Source organism: Corvus brachyrhynchos, unplaced genomic scaffold (genome assembly GCF_000691975.1).
Source record: "Corvus brachyrhynchos isolate BGI_N302 unplaced genomic scaffold, ASM69197v1 scaffold279, whole genome shotgun sequence".
Taxonomy (NCBI): Eukaryota; Metazoa; Chordata; class Aves; order Passeriformes; family Corvidae; genus Corvus; species Corvus brachyrhynchos.
The window spans coordinates 764,440-781,543 of record NW_008246060.1 but is presented as its reverse complement, the minus strand read 5'-3'; the positions used below and the strand labels follow the sequence as shown (position 1 = coordinate 781,543).

The window sequence follows — 17,104 nt, the reverse complement described above, 5'->3', positions numbered from 1 at the left end:
TGGCAGAGCCACAGCCTCAAAGACTTACGTTCCTTTTGTAAAGAAATAGGCTGCTAACACAGGGAGAGACTGGGCAGGGGGTAGGAGACCGGGTAGCTACACCTCTTAAATGAATAGACACCCTTTCTGTGCTGGGTCTGTGGGTTACACATCTCTGCCCTGCTCATATGAAAAACTGTTGAAAGGCTGCAGCCATCAGAGAGGTGTTTTCCGTGCGTGCCAGAACAGCAATGCAAATTTGAGCAGTGAGATGACAAGAAACCCACTAAAAGAAATAAAGAAAGGATTTCCTGCCTTGCAGACACTAAAACCCCATTTTGGGAAGTGAGTGGCTGTGAAAGGCAAGAGGCCATTCAAAGAATTGGGGCTGTGTGCTACCGGGCCCTCCGAGGGTTTGTCTGGTGGAGGGGAAACAGCTCGTGCTCGTGTTAACCTGCTCCCAGAAGGTCTATTTCTTCCAGCCCTCTGAAACAGAGACCAGGCCAGAGATGAATATGCGTTTTCTCTGCCAGTTAATTTCCAGCACAGACTGCACGCAAAATCTTCATTTAAAACGTGTAAATGACAGCGAAAGAGCCACAAGGGAGCCAGATTTTAAGAGACCAATTTGCTGCCTGGCTTTTAATGACTATGCACCATGGTGAGCCCTGTGCTGCTTCACTGCTGAGTGTGCTCAAGGAGACGATGAAAGAACGGACAGACAGACAGGCAGGAGCTCAGCAGAGCCTACATGTCACCCTGGAGGATAAAATATTGTATGTTATGCTCAGAAAAACTGGGAGAGGTGGCCCTGCCTTGCTCCTGAAGAACAGAAGGAGGCTTTGTTTCCCAGACGCATGGCTTGGAGCTGCCCTACGGCACGTTTTGGGGAGACTGCTCCCTGCCCAAGGGGGTTGTCTGTCTGGTGCCCTGTGCCTGGTGGGACACGGATATGATGGGAAGTTCTGCTTCAGTAGAGGGCCTCAGCAGATTAGTTCCTCTGAACACCCTGGGCAGGCTGTACTCCCAAATCAAGCCCCAAATGTTCCCCTCTTGCACTGCAGCTTGCCCGCCTGGGGTGCTTCTCCCTGCTGCCCTCTGCCTGCAGAGCCCTCAGCTGCCAGCTCTTGTTTCCAGATGTTTCCATCTACTTCTTGCCCTGCCTGACTGCTCTCCTCAAAATATTGGGGTCCAAATACCCCACTGCTGGTGCCTGAGGGCTGCCCCAGAATCTGCGTGGGGGACGCGACAGCCCATTTGTACCACCCCATAAAGTGCTCTCGGCTGCCTGGAGGTATAAATAACCTCGGCGAGAGTCACTTCAAAGGGAAGGGCTGGCGGCGGAGAGGTGGTTTGGGGACCGAGCGGGACAGGGGCGTCCCACTGCCCGATCCCACCCCGGCGCTTTGCATAAATAAATAAATCATGCAGCAAGGGAGAGGTGGAGAGAGAGGGCGAGCAGAGGAGGTTACTTTGGGAAGCCGCGCAGCTCGCTCATCCCAGCCCCGTAGTTCGGAGGGAGTGTGTCATGTTACAGGGGAGCCACGATCAGCCAGAGCACAACGTCGCCGGAGCAGCTGAGAATTACCTCTCTCTAATGGGGACTTTCATGTGCGAGCTCCTGGCCAGTCTGCGAAGGAACTGAAATTGACAGCTTAGAAAGAATCAAAAACCTATCAGCGAACCAAAAGACTGAAATACAGGAGGAAAAAAAAAAAATCTTGATCAGATTATTTTTTTCCCTCTCGCACTCTTTGCTGCAGTTGGATCCTTTTTTTCTGCACCCCTTTTGTGTGTGTGGTTTGTTTTTGTTTTTTAAAGACACCCCCCCCATCCACTTTTGTCATTATTGCTGTCACTTGTGATTTGCTGGCACTGGGATCCCCTTGGACGTTCTTTTTCTATGCCTTCTGGATTGTGCTTCTTGGAGTAGGAGTGAAGCTTTATTTATTCTATTTATTTATTTATTGTTTCTCAGGACAGGGAGGGAATGTTGGAGGAGAAGAACTGGAAAGGCGTCGACGAAGCAGCTTTTGACAGGGGGTGTGTGGCTCCCCCCCGGACCGGCGATGGGGAGAGATGCTGCCGCCTCCCTCTCCTGCTGGGCTCGGGGCTGCCCGGCGTCTCCCTCCTTTCTCTGGTGCTGAGCCTCCTGCTGTACTTTCGGACCTCCGATCTACAGTCCCGGGTGTCCCACTTGGAAGTGGACAGACCCACACAGCTCCCTGCCTGGCTCTCAGCAGACCAAATGGAGACAGCTATTTTGGGAAGAGTTGACCAACTGCTCAATGAGGTCGGTGTTCTTTCATTTGCACGTATAGTTTGCAGTATTATAGATTTTAGGCATATGCATGCTTGCCTAGTCACGTTATCCATTATTTTTCCCTTCCTTAAAAATATATCTCTGCACAAGTGATGCTGCAGCTAGGCTGAATTCCCTGTTCCTTCAGGTCCCTCCCACCTCTCAAACTTGCTTGGTATTTACTTCTGTCTTCTCAGCCCACGCTGTAGGTGAAACCTGCACTTTGCAAAGAGGAAAGCCTCATCCCTGGTCCTGGCAGGGAGGCAAAAACCTCCAGCCCTTCTGTTCAGGAGTCTTGCATACTGAAGGAGTTAGAATTAGAGCTAGAGGTTAAACCTGGGGACTCAACGTGGGTTTGAGCCCCAGGAGAGGGACAGGCAAGGCATGTTGCAGCTGGCATGGCTATGGGAGGAGGTAATTGCCAACACACTGGTGTTGTGATGGGTTGGCATTGCTGCTGTACCAGTCCTGACCCCTCCTACAGCTCCTGCCTCAGGAAAATGAGACACACTGGCATTGCCAGGATGGTTTCTGGTACTGCCAGAGCATCAGTGCAGAGCATATGGCTGTGTTTTACTCACTTGAATCCCATCCAAACTCCACTGGACCCTGTGGGCTCTCTTCTGAGAATGGGGGAGTGCTGCTACTGGCTTCCGCAGATTAAAGAGTGCCCAAAAGTGCAGATTATTGTTGCTGACACCTTTTACTTTGCTGTGTTGATGCTGCTGCAGGCTGTCTGGGTTCCTCTGCTCTGGCTGCAATGAATATTCCTTGCCTTGTTGGGCTTTGAAGTGGTGTTGACATGTGTCCGGGAGCAGATGGTGGCTCATGTCTCTGAACTCTCCAGACAGGTCCTCACTGACCTGTTCCCACAGCTCTAGGAGAGGCTTGGGGGTGAGATTCAGGGCTGCAACCATTTCCACCCACCTCTCCTTTTCTCTGTTTACTCTAGCTTTGGCTTGAGTCATGCTGGAGAGATCCCTAGGGCTAGCCCAAAAACTGTTTGTATCTGAAAAAAATCCCTCATGTGCTGCTATTGCCAAATGAGGCGAGAAATGGGATGATCAGAGTGGTGAGTACTGGGACCTGCCTTGGGCAGTGTTGCCTGGCACCTGGAGTGACCTGGACCCCCTCCTGCTTTCTAGGAGCAGTGAAAGTCTGTGGTGAGGAGTTTAAACCTACAGCTGACAGGCTCAGCTTCTGTTTATGGGTCTCGTGAGAGCAGTCCCTGGATCTGCTGGGGTATGCAGCCAAAAGCCATGAACCTTGAGTTAGCAAACACTGCAGGAGCTGAAGGAGATGGTTTTGAGTTGCCTCTTTGGATGAGGAATAAGGGAAAGACAGGGTCCATGGGGCAAACCCACTTTAAAAAGGGGTTTGGGAGGGCAGAAGCATTGCAAGTGATTGGATCTGTGCCCTGTGGTTGCACTCTCATGCAGGGACTCCTTCCCTGCCACTAGGCAGGGCCTAACGTGCAGCAATCCCTCTGTTGCTGCTGGCATGAGTCTGCTGGGAAGTCGAAGTTTATCTCTACCGAGATTTGAGAAGTGCCACAGGATGCCTCCTGGGAGTGGTGCCTGGGGCCGGATGGCCTCGTATCCTGCTGGCTCTGCTGGCAGCAGCACCTTTACACCTTTTTATAGCTCGGCTTAGCGAGGAAATGGGGGTCTCATGATGCCCATGTGCTCAGCAGCACCCCTGTTTTCTGAGCAGCCCCCTCCAGTGCTCCTTGGGGTGGCCACAGTCCCCATTGTAGCCAGTGTGGGGAGCAGCTGTAGGACAGGAACGACTGCTTGAGGGGCCAGCACTTGCTCCTGAGTACCACCAGGGTTACCAGCTCCATCCTGGTCCGCAGCTTCAAAAAGAGCTTGGAGAAAAGTGCTGGAGACTGTGGAGGAGTAGGGATGCCTGGCCCACATCTCCTGTGTCTTTATACTTGTGAAGGTCTGATGCCCATGGGAGAGGAGGGCTCTGTCCCTCGGGGAGGAGACCCTTGCCAACTATGCTGCCCGCTTCTGCTAAGCATCTAAACCTCAGACCTCCACACTCAGCCAGAGGCACTGGCGTGGACCAAGCAGCTCGAGGTCCGGGGCAGGGGGCTGCTGGTGGACAGATAGTGGGGTGCCATATGAGGCTTTTGATTAGGAAAGAAAAATCCTTCTGGTCTTCCTTTTCATTAGATCTGAAGTGGGGCCCTGGACTGACTGGTGAGGGGCAAGGATGGGGAAAAGCAGGGAAGATAAAGGGAACAGGGAGAGGGTGGGAGGAAAAAAAAATAAAGAAAGCAAAATAAGTTGTGCTGACCATGACTGGGGGAGAGGGCCTGCAGGTGGGCTTGCTGTGATGGACGTGAAAGTGGGATATTCATCTCCCCCTGCTCAGACCCTCACTGCCTCTCATTGTCACATCCTCACAGTTTCCTGGTGTTTCAACCTTAATGGGTTTCACAGCTGCCAGCTCAGTGTTATCCATCACAAAATAAAACAGCAAAGCTTTAAAGGAACCCCAGCTTTAGAAGAAGCTGGTTAGGGGTGGGTAGGGAGGTGGGAGGGGAGGGGAGTCACAGCACAGGAGCACATTTCTAGCTCTGGTGGCTGTGAAAATCAGCTGGAGGGACATGAAGAAGTGAAGTCTGTGAGGGCTGATAGGTAATGCTCAAAACCTGTACTGCTCTGAGCTGGAGTGTGTAATGCCTTCCAGTCTGGGCCATGACTGTGCCCAGGCATGGCCTGGGTGTTTCCAAGGGTCTGCGAGGGATACCATACAGATTGCACTGAGAAGTGCAAATTGCCAAAGTCCTTTTAGAGGCCTTTCTTCGAGACATGCAAAAAATAAAGCAAAGTGGCAGGGAGAGGAGCTGGGTTGATTTGCTTAAGACGTTAATTTCAAGGCAGCTGGTGGGGATGTTTTCTTGATCTCGGAGCGTGGTTTTCAAGCACCCGTGGCTGGCTGTGGCAGTGTTACCATCTTGGCTCAGGAGCAAGGAGAGAGCAGCAGATGCTTTCCTAGAAGCAACCTGACCAGTGCTTCACTCGCTACTGTGTAAACCTCTGCCTGGTGTAGGTGAGTACCACAGGGGAATTTTCTACCAGACTCAAACTGACTAGGTTTGCTTGTAAAAACATCTGTGCAGAATGGGCCAGAAACAGGTAGTACAGGGAGAACTTTAACTCCATGTAGGAATTCGAATTCCTCTGCATTTATGAGGCATCATAAAATCATACAAGGAGCACAAATAAACTCACTACTGGCATTTGCAAGAGAGTCAAAGCTTTCCAAAGAAGAAAACAAGGTCCTTTCCCATGCTGGGTAACATTTGGTGCTGTTTCATTTGCCAAAAACTCATCAGGGTGGAGAACAGGATGGATTCAGTGCTGCTGCAAGGAAAAAAAATCCCAGAATTTGTGAGCTTGTAGAGATAGAAATGTGTATGTGTGATGCAGCAACAGGTAATCCTGTGCACCCTGGGGGAAGATCAACTGCCCCTCAGCCTTCTCAGGGGTTTGTGTTGAACGTATTTGTTGTGGCTCTAGTGAATCTGAAGGGATTCTGGAATGTGCCTGTGAATGGGGAGGGAGCATTGATCCTCACTGCTTTCCCAATAGTCTTATTTCCCTGGAACTCTTTCCTTACTTATGCAAGCAAAGGAGGGACACCACAAAACTCCCTTTCCCTCCTGACTTGAAGCTTTTTTCCCCCCTTCCTATTATTTCATGTCTCAAAGCACACTGCACAATTGTTTCCTAGGGTCTGCAGGCTTGCTCTAAGCATCCCCTGCCTACATCTTTAGCTTAGTGGGTTTTGCCCCACAATCAGATAATTTTTTCCTTTCAACTTCACTGGTAGCTAAGTCCCATTTCCCTTCAGCTGCTTGCAGTCCCTGTACCTAGGTGGTGTTATTTCCAAGCTTTTCGTTCCATCTGGGAGGACTGCTGCTTGCTTTTGCTCTGTGCCACATGGTCCCATGATCCCAGGAGCTGGGCCTTTAAGAAAAAACAGGGAAATTGGAGGTAAAACAGTAAGAGTTAACCACCCACCCTTGAAACCCTCCTGATGCTTGTAATAGATTATCTATTTAAGATGTGTTTCTCTTAGCTGTTGGAGATAGTGGTGGGAAATGATTTCACCTCCCCCGGTGACTGCAAACAACTGGGAATGCTAAAGAGCTATTAATCTGCCCCCTTTGAAGAAATGCCCTCCTTCTCACCTAATCTCAAGTGCCCATCCAAAATAGACACTTGCAAGGTTTAGGAGACCACAGCCACGGTCTTTTAATGTCAGAAGTGGTCTTGCTGTTGCTGCTCAGTCCACCCATGTCAGCCCTGTCCTGTCACGCTTGCGGTGAGTTAACAAAACCCATGGGAAAAGCCTGTGATGACTTTACTGTCCATTCCCAGCACGTGTTTCAGCACGACCCTCTTGGAGACAGGGGATTTTCCCTTTCCTGGCACTCAGCAATGGCTCCCTAAATACACAGAGGTGCAGGCGGAGGTGGTCAGCTGTGGCTCCAGTGCTGGCAACGGCTTTTTTCAGCCACTTTCCGTGGTTTAGAGGGAAGATGCGGCTTTTATGTCACTGGATAATGTGACAGATGAGAGCAAGCCGGCTCTGCTGACAAAGCAGTCCCCTCTATAGGAAGTGTTTTCAGCCTTTCTGGAAGGCAAGAGGTAGCCTGTTGCTGCTCTTGATGTTACATGCTCCAGGTAATACTGAAGGTGACAAAGCAAACCCCAGATCCCAGGAAGGCGATTGCAAGCACTAGATTCCCAGAGCCTACCTTCTTTTAAAATTTGCTTACAGAAGCCAACCTTGTCCTAAAATGGAATGGTTTTCTGTTGCCTGGGAATAAAAGTTTTCTCTTGGAAACATTTTTAGAGGGAAGTACATTTGGTTGGCTCTCCCAAGCAAAGCCAACTTCTTGTGTTGGACCAGGCAATATTTTGCACAGTGGTAATGAGAGAAGCAGAAAAGGCTGGGGGTTTTTGTTTCACCGTTTCCACCCAAAGTTGAGCTGAGGTCTCCAAAAGCAAAGGATTCTTTTTTGTAGCAGTGTTTGTTTAATAGACTGTGCAGGAAACTGAACACCAGGCGCTCCTAAATCCCTAGTATATTTTGCCTCCCACTAAAGGGATGCAATGCCATGGCACCATTGCCCTTTGCACTCTCCAAGGATGTGCAGAGCTCTTGGGCTTGAGGGAGGCACAAGGGATGGGGGAGAATGTGCAAATGCTGGTAAGTGTCCGATGGCTGCATGGTCGTGGTGCACAGGGCTGTGCTCCCAGCCTGCCCAGCAGCACCCGCACCTCCCTCCTGAGGGGCCCTCATCCTTGAGAAGGCTATTTCAGTTGTCCTAGGTCTTTCCACTACCTTGACCCTGCAGATAAAGCCTCAGGGAAACGTTATCGGTCCTGTTCCGTTCCTGGTCATGCTGAAGTCCTGCTGGGTCATCACTTCCCTGTCCAGTTATGCTGCTCCTCACTTTATATGCCTGCACAGCCACCCAGCCAAGGCTTCTTGCAGCACACCCTAACTCGGCCATTCCCCCTTAGCCCCTCCTGTGCCTCTTGGTCACTTGGTGGGGCGGGGATCTGTTCCCTGTTTCCTTGCAGATTTGTGTCCTATAAAGGCCCCTGTTGCAGCCAGGGTCTTTGGACCCTTGTTTGCTAGGAAATGACTTTCTGCTCCTGCCTTTGCAAACCATCACCCCTTCCTCATCTGAGCCTCATTCCCAAACATGGGAACTCCACCCAAATGTGGCAGTCTTGTGTTGAGACATTTTGGTTGGCACATGTGTACATGGGAATGGGGCTGTGTATATCCACATACCAGTGTGAATATCCAAATAAAGGGTCGGCTGTCCTACTTGTGCCTGTGTCTGACCACTAGCACAGTTAGAAGCCAGGCAGTGCTGCAGAGCAGAGCTGTGCCATCTGGGGGTGGCAGCTAGATGGGAATGTGTCCAAATGCAGAGATTCACATATCTCTGCTTTTAACTGAGAAGGTAAACACTGATGAAACACTCTATGGGAACTGGCAATTTTCCTTGCCTAAAACCCTCTCCTCATCCTGATACCAAATCAACTTGCTATCAGAACATTTCAGTCTACCATGCAAAATAAAGTTCTGAAAATATTAAATTTCTAGTCAGTCACAACAACCGTTACTCTTTTGACTTGCAATGAGGAAGTCCTTTCAAAGTGAAAAAATGGAAGCGTTCCAGCCAATTCTGCCTTCCTTCATCCCAGATGGAAACAAGTTGATTTACTTTTATCCTCTCTAAAATAATTTTTCCCAAAACGGATGCCTTCTTTCAGGAAGATGCTCAATTACTTGTGAAAATAAAGCAATTTCTATATGATCTTGGGCATGGTCCTCTGTTGTGCCCTACATAAGGCTATTTCTTTTAAAATGTTGGCCCACTTGTGAAGTAGTTCAAAATATAGGAAGGCGTAACTGGGATGGGAAGTTGGGCTTGGAGGTTAGGACAGAAGAGGGAGTGACTCCGTAGCTCAGGAACCCCAGCAGCTCAGCCTTCTCAAATCATTAACCAAGTGTGGTTCGCAGGCATTAATGAATAACTTATTTGGGTTGATTTGCATTTTCTTCACTAAATTACAGTTGTTTCATAGAGTCTATGAGGGGTGGTGAGGATGCTACCCCTGAAGTACATTTTGCTCAGGACATGAGTTAATTTTATTGATGTTTTCAGCGAGGGAAGATGCAGTGGCCTCAGGTGGACTTTATTTGCCCTTCAAGAAATACACAGATGGGCCCAGAGAGCAGGAGACTGACATGCTGGCACCATTAGAAATCCAATTCATACAAAATGAACATTCTGACAAAATTCCACCTTGTGGAAGCTCTTGATAGGTTTTGTTGTGTTCTGCCCTTGGGGAAAAATTAAGTGTCACAGCATCTGAAGATTTCAGGGGATGTTGTTGCTGTTTTCAGTTCATCTTCAGCCACAATCTTGCAGTGGGACCCTTCTGTCCATCCAGGTGTCTGCAAGAACATAAGGAGTCTGCTGCAGGGTGGAAGAGGACCTGCTTCAGATCCTTATTTTCTGTCTGCTGAGTGGGTCTTCTGAGAAATGCGGCTTTGTCACGAGGACACAGTCACCAGTTTATTTGCCACTGCTGGCTCTTGGTTTTGTAATGCCTGTCAGGAGGACCACATTTGGAGGCCATTATGAAATTCTCTCAGCCTGCTTTCAATCAAACCCTGCATTTCTAGTTAAAGGCTATGAACTTTATTGCAGTTCTTCGTTCCCAAACTGTTCTGCCCTGTCTCGCCCATCTCTACTTGGGCAGCATCCCCTCCCAGTTCCACTTTTTCAAGAATTTGAGGCTTTGGTTTCAATGGTATAAATTAATCCTTTTTCTGTTTTTCTTCTCTTGGCAGAAATTAAAGTTCCACTTGCCAAGACATCGAGAAGTTCGAGACACACACCAGCGATGCAACTGCCCGGCAGGTAGGGATCTGGGGCAGCTGGCGCTTTGGAAGGATCTTTTTTGTCTGCATCTCATTGAAGGAGGTTTTTAATATGGTCCCTGTGTGAATGCAGAGTTCTGTGTACTTGCATAACAGTGTGCTTGAGGTATAGGAAATTGATACAGAGATGTGTGCAACAAGTCTGGTATGTATGTAGATGTCAACATGTGACAGGAACAAGAGGAAGAGTGATAGACATCCAGGTAGATCTCTAGGTAGCCAGTAAAAAGAGAAGGATTGGTCTAGAGGGCGCCAGTGTTCCCACTGATTCTAGATACCAGTTTTGAAGTGGGCAGAGAAGCTCTTCGGAAGTGCATTTTTCTTGGCTGATTTTGGAAGGGTTGAGACATGTAGGCGAGATCCAGCACCAAAGCTGAATCTTGATGAGCCAAAATGCCTCTAGGGTGAGAAGACTTGAATTCCTTGGTGTTCTACAACTATCCGAGGCATCTTGCAGAATAACAGCCTTCTGCTAGAAGCAGCCATTTATGAGGGGCTTGAATGAAGTGGTCACTTGAGGTCCCACTCATATAACATACAGAAATATTACAGGATTGCATAATTGCATTATGGTTTTAATCATGTTAGTGTCAAAAGGCTCTTTGAGACACATCTTCTGAAGTGGTTTCAATACAATAAGTGACAAATTGCTATGGAAAAAACACTTGTGAATGGCATTTCATTCCACGAGTATGAATCATTCAGCCTTCCTCATTGTCTTTTGATGCATTTGACTAGAAAAAAATATAGAAGTGCCAGCTACAACTCACATCCAAAGCTGAAGTTTTGGGAGAATATGAATTTGTATATTCAAACTGGGTGACTGAAACTCATTTTGCAAAGAAGGTGTCAGGGAAACTTATGTCTGGATGAGCGCATGAAAGTAGCATTTCCATTTTCAGTGGTTTCTCCTTTGGTTCTCTCTGCTGTCCAGTGTGAGATGTTTGACAGTTATCTGGTGATGTGTTTAACAAAGGGTATTTAAACATGGTCAACAGTTGGGATAATGATGGATGAAATTACAAAGGGGTTGTCTTTGCTGTAGGTAAGGTCTCAAAATCATTGTATTTAGGCCTGTACAGACATAGGAGGTACAGTCTCTTGCCAGACTAAAATGGATTTGCCACGTAGCAGCTTGTAAAAGCAAGAGTTAAAGCTGTACAGGTTTGTGGTGGAAAAGAACTAAAATCCAGGATCCAGAACTGTAGAACATTGGAAAAAGCCTGATTTGACTAGTCCAGATCAGGACTGTTGGACTTTCTTTTTAGTCTCAGAAAGAAACAACAGGAGCAATTTTGGTTTAAATTTAAAAGATGGTACAAGTGAAATGTTTTCTAAGTATAATTTCTCAAAAGAACAGATAAAAACTGAGTTCAACTGATTTTAAATATCAACATTTTCTCTTCAATGGAAACACAAATCACAGCCCTCCTCCATTTTTAACTTCTTGAGTGAACTTGACATATAAATGCCATAAAACCACAGGAGTGAATGTCCTCCTGGTGTTTCTGAGCCAACTTGAAGAAGGAAACTTAGAACTTGAATGCAGAGCAGAGGAAAAAAGAGATTCACTCATTTTTGAGGCCATCTCAATGTCACGTCCTACACCAACATTTGTGTGATAGATGAATCGCCCAGTTATTTCAGCATTGAGATCATAATACTTGGTTACAGATACCCACATCCCTTGGGAAGCTTTGGCAGCAGTTTGTGATGAGTTTCTCATAACTCTTAGGTGCCTATTCACTCAATTAAGCTTACAGTACTGCTGAATAACAGCTTTGATTTAGGAGGACAATAACAATAAATGTCTCATAATTGTCTCATAAGGGTTGAGGTTTCCTTTTTACAAACTGTCAAACTTGCTTGTCTTCATCAAATATTCTATGGATACAGAAACTATATATAAAATTCTCCCCCACTCTGTCTACTAATCCATTGAGGGAAATGAAACCATACCAGTCTAAAGCTGATGTTGTGGCAGGTGAGGTTTTGATTCGCTTGGAGCAGTACAGAAACAAAGGTACCTTCAGCCAGCTGTTGTCTTGTCTTAGACCCTTTGCTCCAGGGTATTTCCCTTTGGTCTCCAGGCTGATGCAACTCTGGCCACCTGACCATGGTTCAACATGATCTCTCTTCCAGCTCAAGACCTTGGGAATCCTTTTCCTCTATGCATTTTTTCCCATGTGTTTACAATGCCCCAAGGACCAGACAACATGACTTTTGCGGGAGACCAAGGTATTCAGAAGCGTCAAGATGTTGCAAGATGTGGCGCATGCCTGTTGCTTCTCACTGGCCCACTTCACTGCCTATAAACACATCATGCTCCTCAGCAAAATAAATGTTTATCAGAAGTGACGTTTGACTTCATCTCTGTGAGTCAGGTCCCTGCATGGCAGAGAATGGGAAAAGGAAGACAAGTTCACTTGCTGACCTGTTCAGTGCGGATGTGGAGGTCCAGGGCAGTGTCACCCACTGCCATAGAAGAGCTTCAGAACAGATGGAGTTGTGAACATAAATGGTTTGGAAAGGCTGGGGATAGGAGAAAAAGAAGATTGTGAAGTATGTGGCTGTGCTGTGACTATCTGAGAGCGTGTGATAAGGATTCTAGGAATAACATGGTCAGGAAGACAGCATAGCTGTATTTATAGCAGACGATAAGGAAATATAAGTTTCCTTTGACTGGGAAGCGGCTACTTCAGATCACTTGGGCTGGGTGTGACTACCTGTGAGATGTTGCTCCTTGGCATTGTGTTTTTTGAGCTTAGAGGTCACAGTGGGCTTCTCCAGCAGTGTCTTGATGGGGACAACACAGCCCTCAAGTTTAACATAACCTATCTGGGTTATCAATGACTTTGTTCCCTTCAATAGGTAACCTCTGTCATTCCTTCCATCCCCATTTACTGCTACATGCATCTGGGACAACTTTGTGCAGTTTGGAGAAGAGACCTGGGGAAGAGGTTGGGGAAAACTCAATGGCAGCAATGACTGTACCCAGCTATTCTCCAGCCCCAGCCCCTGTGCTGAGATGGGGCCAAGTGTGGGCAGGGAGCTCAGCACAGGTTTTGGTCTGAGGTTGTTGCATGTGTGGATGTGACTTGGGGAATTTTTCTGGGACTGAGCAGATGCTTTTCCATATGGTGTGTGGATGTGGTCAGGAGCTACCTGAAGCTGGAGGATCCTCTTACAGCCAGCTGACCTCCCTTGATTTCCTCCACGTAGTAGAAAAACGCTGCAAGAGAAAAGCATTGTGTTTCAGGTTGACAGGGCAAAAAATGCTAAGCTTTCCTGGTCTAATCTTGATCCAGTTGCAGATCCAGACTGTGTCTGCCTGGGGAGCCTCAAACAGCCAGGGATTACACCACAATCCCTTCCCACACCTTTCCTGGCGGAGGTGGGCGCTTGTGTATTTTGTATATTGTGACTCTCTTTATTAGACCTTTCCCATCTTCCTCTCCTCAGCTCTGATTTTCACAGTCCCCACGTGGTTGTTTTTCACTCTGCTGGCTCTCTGCTCTGGTCTTCAATATCCCTTTAAAAAAAAAAAAGGCTGGCTGCTTTCCCTCTGCCTCCACAATGCTTGTTTTGGTCTGGTTTCTCCTTGGTCAGGTTGGGAGTCTGCAGTGCTGGAGGCGGTCAGCTGTGCTAGCAGGGAAGCAGCTCAGAGGGATGCTGAATGACTTTTGCATCCCTCGCTGTGGCAGCACTTGGGGGCAGGGGAGGGACCTGGGGTGCAGGGGGGGCAGCTCCCAGGGAGTGGTACTGGCAGTCAGAGGAAAGTTGCACAGCCCTGCCACAAACCGGTCTACCTTCTGCTGTTACAGGGGCTTGGAGGGTGGTGTGGTGCAGCTGCAATGATTTTGGCAGTGGCCAGGAACTTGGGTTTTCTCCGGAATGTCTTTGAGGCTTTGCAAAGGAATGTCCCCATGGCATTTCTTCTCATACAAAATTTCACCCACGTTTCCTATCTGCCCCACCATGGGGCACAAAGAAAGCTGCTTGGCCACCCTTCAGCTGCGTTTGACTTTACAAAAATACCAGCAGGAGATACTGCAACTCAAAATTGTTGCTGCTGTTCACCTTCTTGCAGGGAGGCCTGCGGGAGCCAAGGAGCAGCAGTGGCCCCAGTTGCGCCCAGGGGATGTGTGCCACATGGTGCACACAACTCGGTCCAGACATTCTGCTTTCCCCCTTGGCTACACCTGTCCAGACCCCTCGGCATACTCGCTGCTGCTGGAGGAGGCAGTGTAGGGCTGCAGTGGGGCGTTGGCTCCCACCCAGAATGTGTCACCCAGAGCCAGTGGGGCCAGCTGATGGGAAGTGGCAGGATTTCCCACACACTGACCTGTGCCCATCCCCACAGACAGTTGCAGAGGAAGGAAAATATGCTGGGAAAGGCAGGACCTGGCTTAGCAGATGAGGGGTTGATGGGGATGGCTGGAGCAAGGGGAGACTCCTGGGCAGTGTGGGCTGAGCCTTGGCCCTGCAGCAGACAGGCAGGTTGTTGTATCCAAGAGGATGCATCCGTTTCTAACTTGGGATTTGTGTCTTCTCCCCAAACATCTATGTGGAGATGAGCCAAAAGGAGGGACAGTGCCCAAGTCCTGCCTTCTCCCCACATCCCAGCTGGGGTGCTCTATCTCTTGCCAGGTTGTTTTCATGGCTTTTATATTTTCTTGCTGTCGTGTTAAACGTGATCCTTTATCAGCTTGCTGGGGCTTCTTGGACACATCATAGAATCATAGATTGGTTTGGGTTGGAAGGGACCTTAAAAGGTTATCTAGTTCCATGCCCCTGCCATAGACAGGGACATCTTCCACTGTCCCAGATTGCTCCAAGCCCTGTCCAACCTGACCTTGAACACTTCCAGGGATGGGGCAGCCCCAGCTTCTCTGGGCAACCTGTGCCAGTGTCTTAATGCTGCTCAGGGGCTCCCATGAGATTAAAAACATGAACACACTGGTGAGCCCCGAGGGGTGAAGGAGGTGTTTGGGATCCCTGGTGTGGGGTGAGGGTGCGGAAAGGTCAACTCCAGCTATTTAAACACCAGCAGTCACAAGCCGTGTCAGTGGCCCTGGCTCAGAGCCATGAGGAGGATGAGGTGGGAGGGTGCAATGGAACACCCTTGGCCGCTTGCATTGAACTGGTTGAAATGCTATGGTTTTGTATTTCACCTCTTTTGAGGACATTAAGTCAGCGTGGCTTTCTATGCTGACTGTGCAAAAGGTGTTTTCCACTTTGAAAGTGGCTCAACACAGCTTTTTGACAAGCACTAGCAAAAATATTGGAAAAGAGGACTTCTGTCTCAAGCAGCTGCTCCTTGCCAAAAGTTTTGAGCTCTCTGAATTGTGTTTTCCCTTGGAAGGCTAAGCCCTCATGGCCAGGCTGGCCAGAGAGCTGGGATCTGGAGGGAGCAGTGCCTGGGCTGCTGTGGATGGGCGTCCGGCACCACTGCAGCCACAGCAGCACGTTGCCGTGTCAGAAAATGGGATTCTCTGGCACGCCATCCCCATAGCACATCTGGAAGAAAAATTGCAGCATAATCATTGCTTAAATACTACCCTCCTTTTTTTCCCCTGCTTTGTAAGACATCTTCCTGGGAATTCTGTTATTCCCTGAAATTTAAATATATTCCCCCATCCACATTTTTGGGCCCTCCAGAGTATATACACACTTCAGCCTGGAAAGTTGCTCATGCGCCCTGGGCTGCTGGCTGTATTTTGGGTTGGGGTTTGTTTGGTTTAGACATACTGTTGTTTCATTTGTTTTGAAGATGCAAACCACACAATGAATTCCATGGATTCTGTGAGCAGTTATGAATAAATGGGGATGAACAATTCAGGAAAAAAACCAAACAAATAGTTTGTTTGGTCACTTAACTCTCTTTCTCTGAACATGTAGGCAGCTATACTCTTAACTGCCTGGAGCAGCTTGAGGAGTCACCTCAACCTTGGGTTTTGTCACCTGTACATTGCCACATGCATGGCTGAGGGACAGGAAGAGGGAGAAAGGATGTTTCCTATACCTCTAAGCATCAACTCATCTGGCTTAGTCTTCTAGGGAGTATTTAAGGAGTATTTAATTGATTTTAATTAACCTGCTGTTGTTGCCTCTGTGCAGATTAAGAGGGCTTGCATAAGCCATTAATACAGTTGTGAGCATGGCCTGCACTGCAAAATGGTTGGAGGGCTTAGAGCATCCCTGTGGTGCTACCATCCAACAGAGTTAGGATGGCAAATGCCTCGGCCTTTCCCTCTTTATCCAAAATATGCTTAGAAACAGCCAAAGCACTGAAAAAGGAAGGCACTCTGGTACAGTGATGGATGCAAGTGCTCTGAAGGAGGGTGGCCTGTTTATTTACACCCATCTGCTTGTTCGTATGATTCTCCTTTGTGATGCTCAGGCCTTCCTCCTGTATACCTCAGGGCTCCCCACTTTGTCTTTTATATGCCTTCTTATTTTAAACATTTTACTCTTGGCTTTTTTATTTTAAACTGTCTGGAAGGTAGGAAGAATTTCCTCCAAAGACATGGAATTGCTACGGGACTTTTTCTCTGGAGGCTGAACTCTGCCCAAAGGTGCAAACAGGTGAACATTTATATTCAGGTGTGCATGAGTCCTGGTGACCCAAGCATTAACTTTAATGGTGCTTGTATATTATGGTCCAAATGTTATATCCCAGCCCTGGATAAACCTTGGTTGTTTGATACAGCCATTCCCCATGCACAACCAGGAATAAACTAACCTATTCCTTAGTATAGTGCAGAGAAAGACATTGAGGATTAAATGCATGGGAAAGAGATTTTGGAGCAGATACCCGCTGTGAAGTGCTCCAGCCAAAGCACAGACTGAGGCAGGAGAAGAGCATTGTGGCTGTGCTGATTTTTATCAGGCAGCAGTCCTGATGTGACCTTTACTGTCCATGTTGGAATAACAAATCCAGTGGCACATGGCACCCCACATGCAGACTAGGCCCCGACAGGTTGCCTGTGGGGCAGCTGGGGGTGCATGTTGAGGGCTGCAGCGGGGAGCTTCTGCATATTTGACGGGTTTGTGTACAGATGTTTGGTAGAAGTGTTTACACCATTGCGTGCCTGTGCTTACAATGTATATGGTACATATGGGCATAAATCAGCGCCTTGACAAAGCAAGGCAAAAACATCCCAGCTGGCTGAGGAAACCCGAAGAGCACATTGCTCTGCTACTGTACGGTGACGGCTTTGATTCAGCACAAGCGTGCTACCGGGGTGGAGGATTTTTCCCAGGCCTGGGCTGTGTGCACATGGCCAGGCTGGTTTGCGTCAGCTGCTGGCGCACGGCCGGGGCCCCCGG

At 48.3% G+C, this 17,104-nt stretch overlaps 1 protein-coding gene across 8 annotated transcripts in view; it reads left to right on the top strand.

Annotated features, from left to right (window-relative positions):
* Window positions 1-17,104, top strand: part of COL13A1 (collagen type XIII alpha 1 chain) — a 103,554-nt gene that overhangs the window by 11,513 nt on the left and 74,937 nt on the right. For 7 of the 8 annotated variants that reach the window (XM_017746419.1, XM_017746416.1, XM_017746422.1 and 4 more), the window contains exons 2-3: window positions 1,958-2,272; window positions 9,683-9,752. In XM_017746419.1, the coding sequence (XP_017601908.1) occupies window positions 1,958-2,272; window positions 9,683-9,752 (385 nt within the window). Of the gene's footprint in view, window positions 1-1,302; window positions 1,771-1,957; window positions 2,273-9,682; window positions 9,753-17,104 lie in introns of those variants that run through there. The other variant, XM_017746418.1, reaches the window with a different exon arrangement.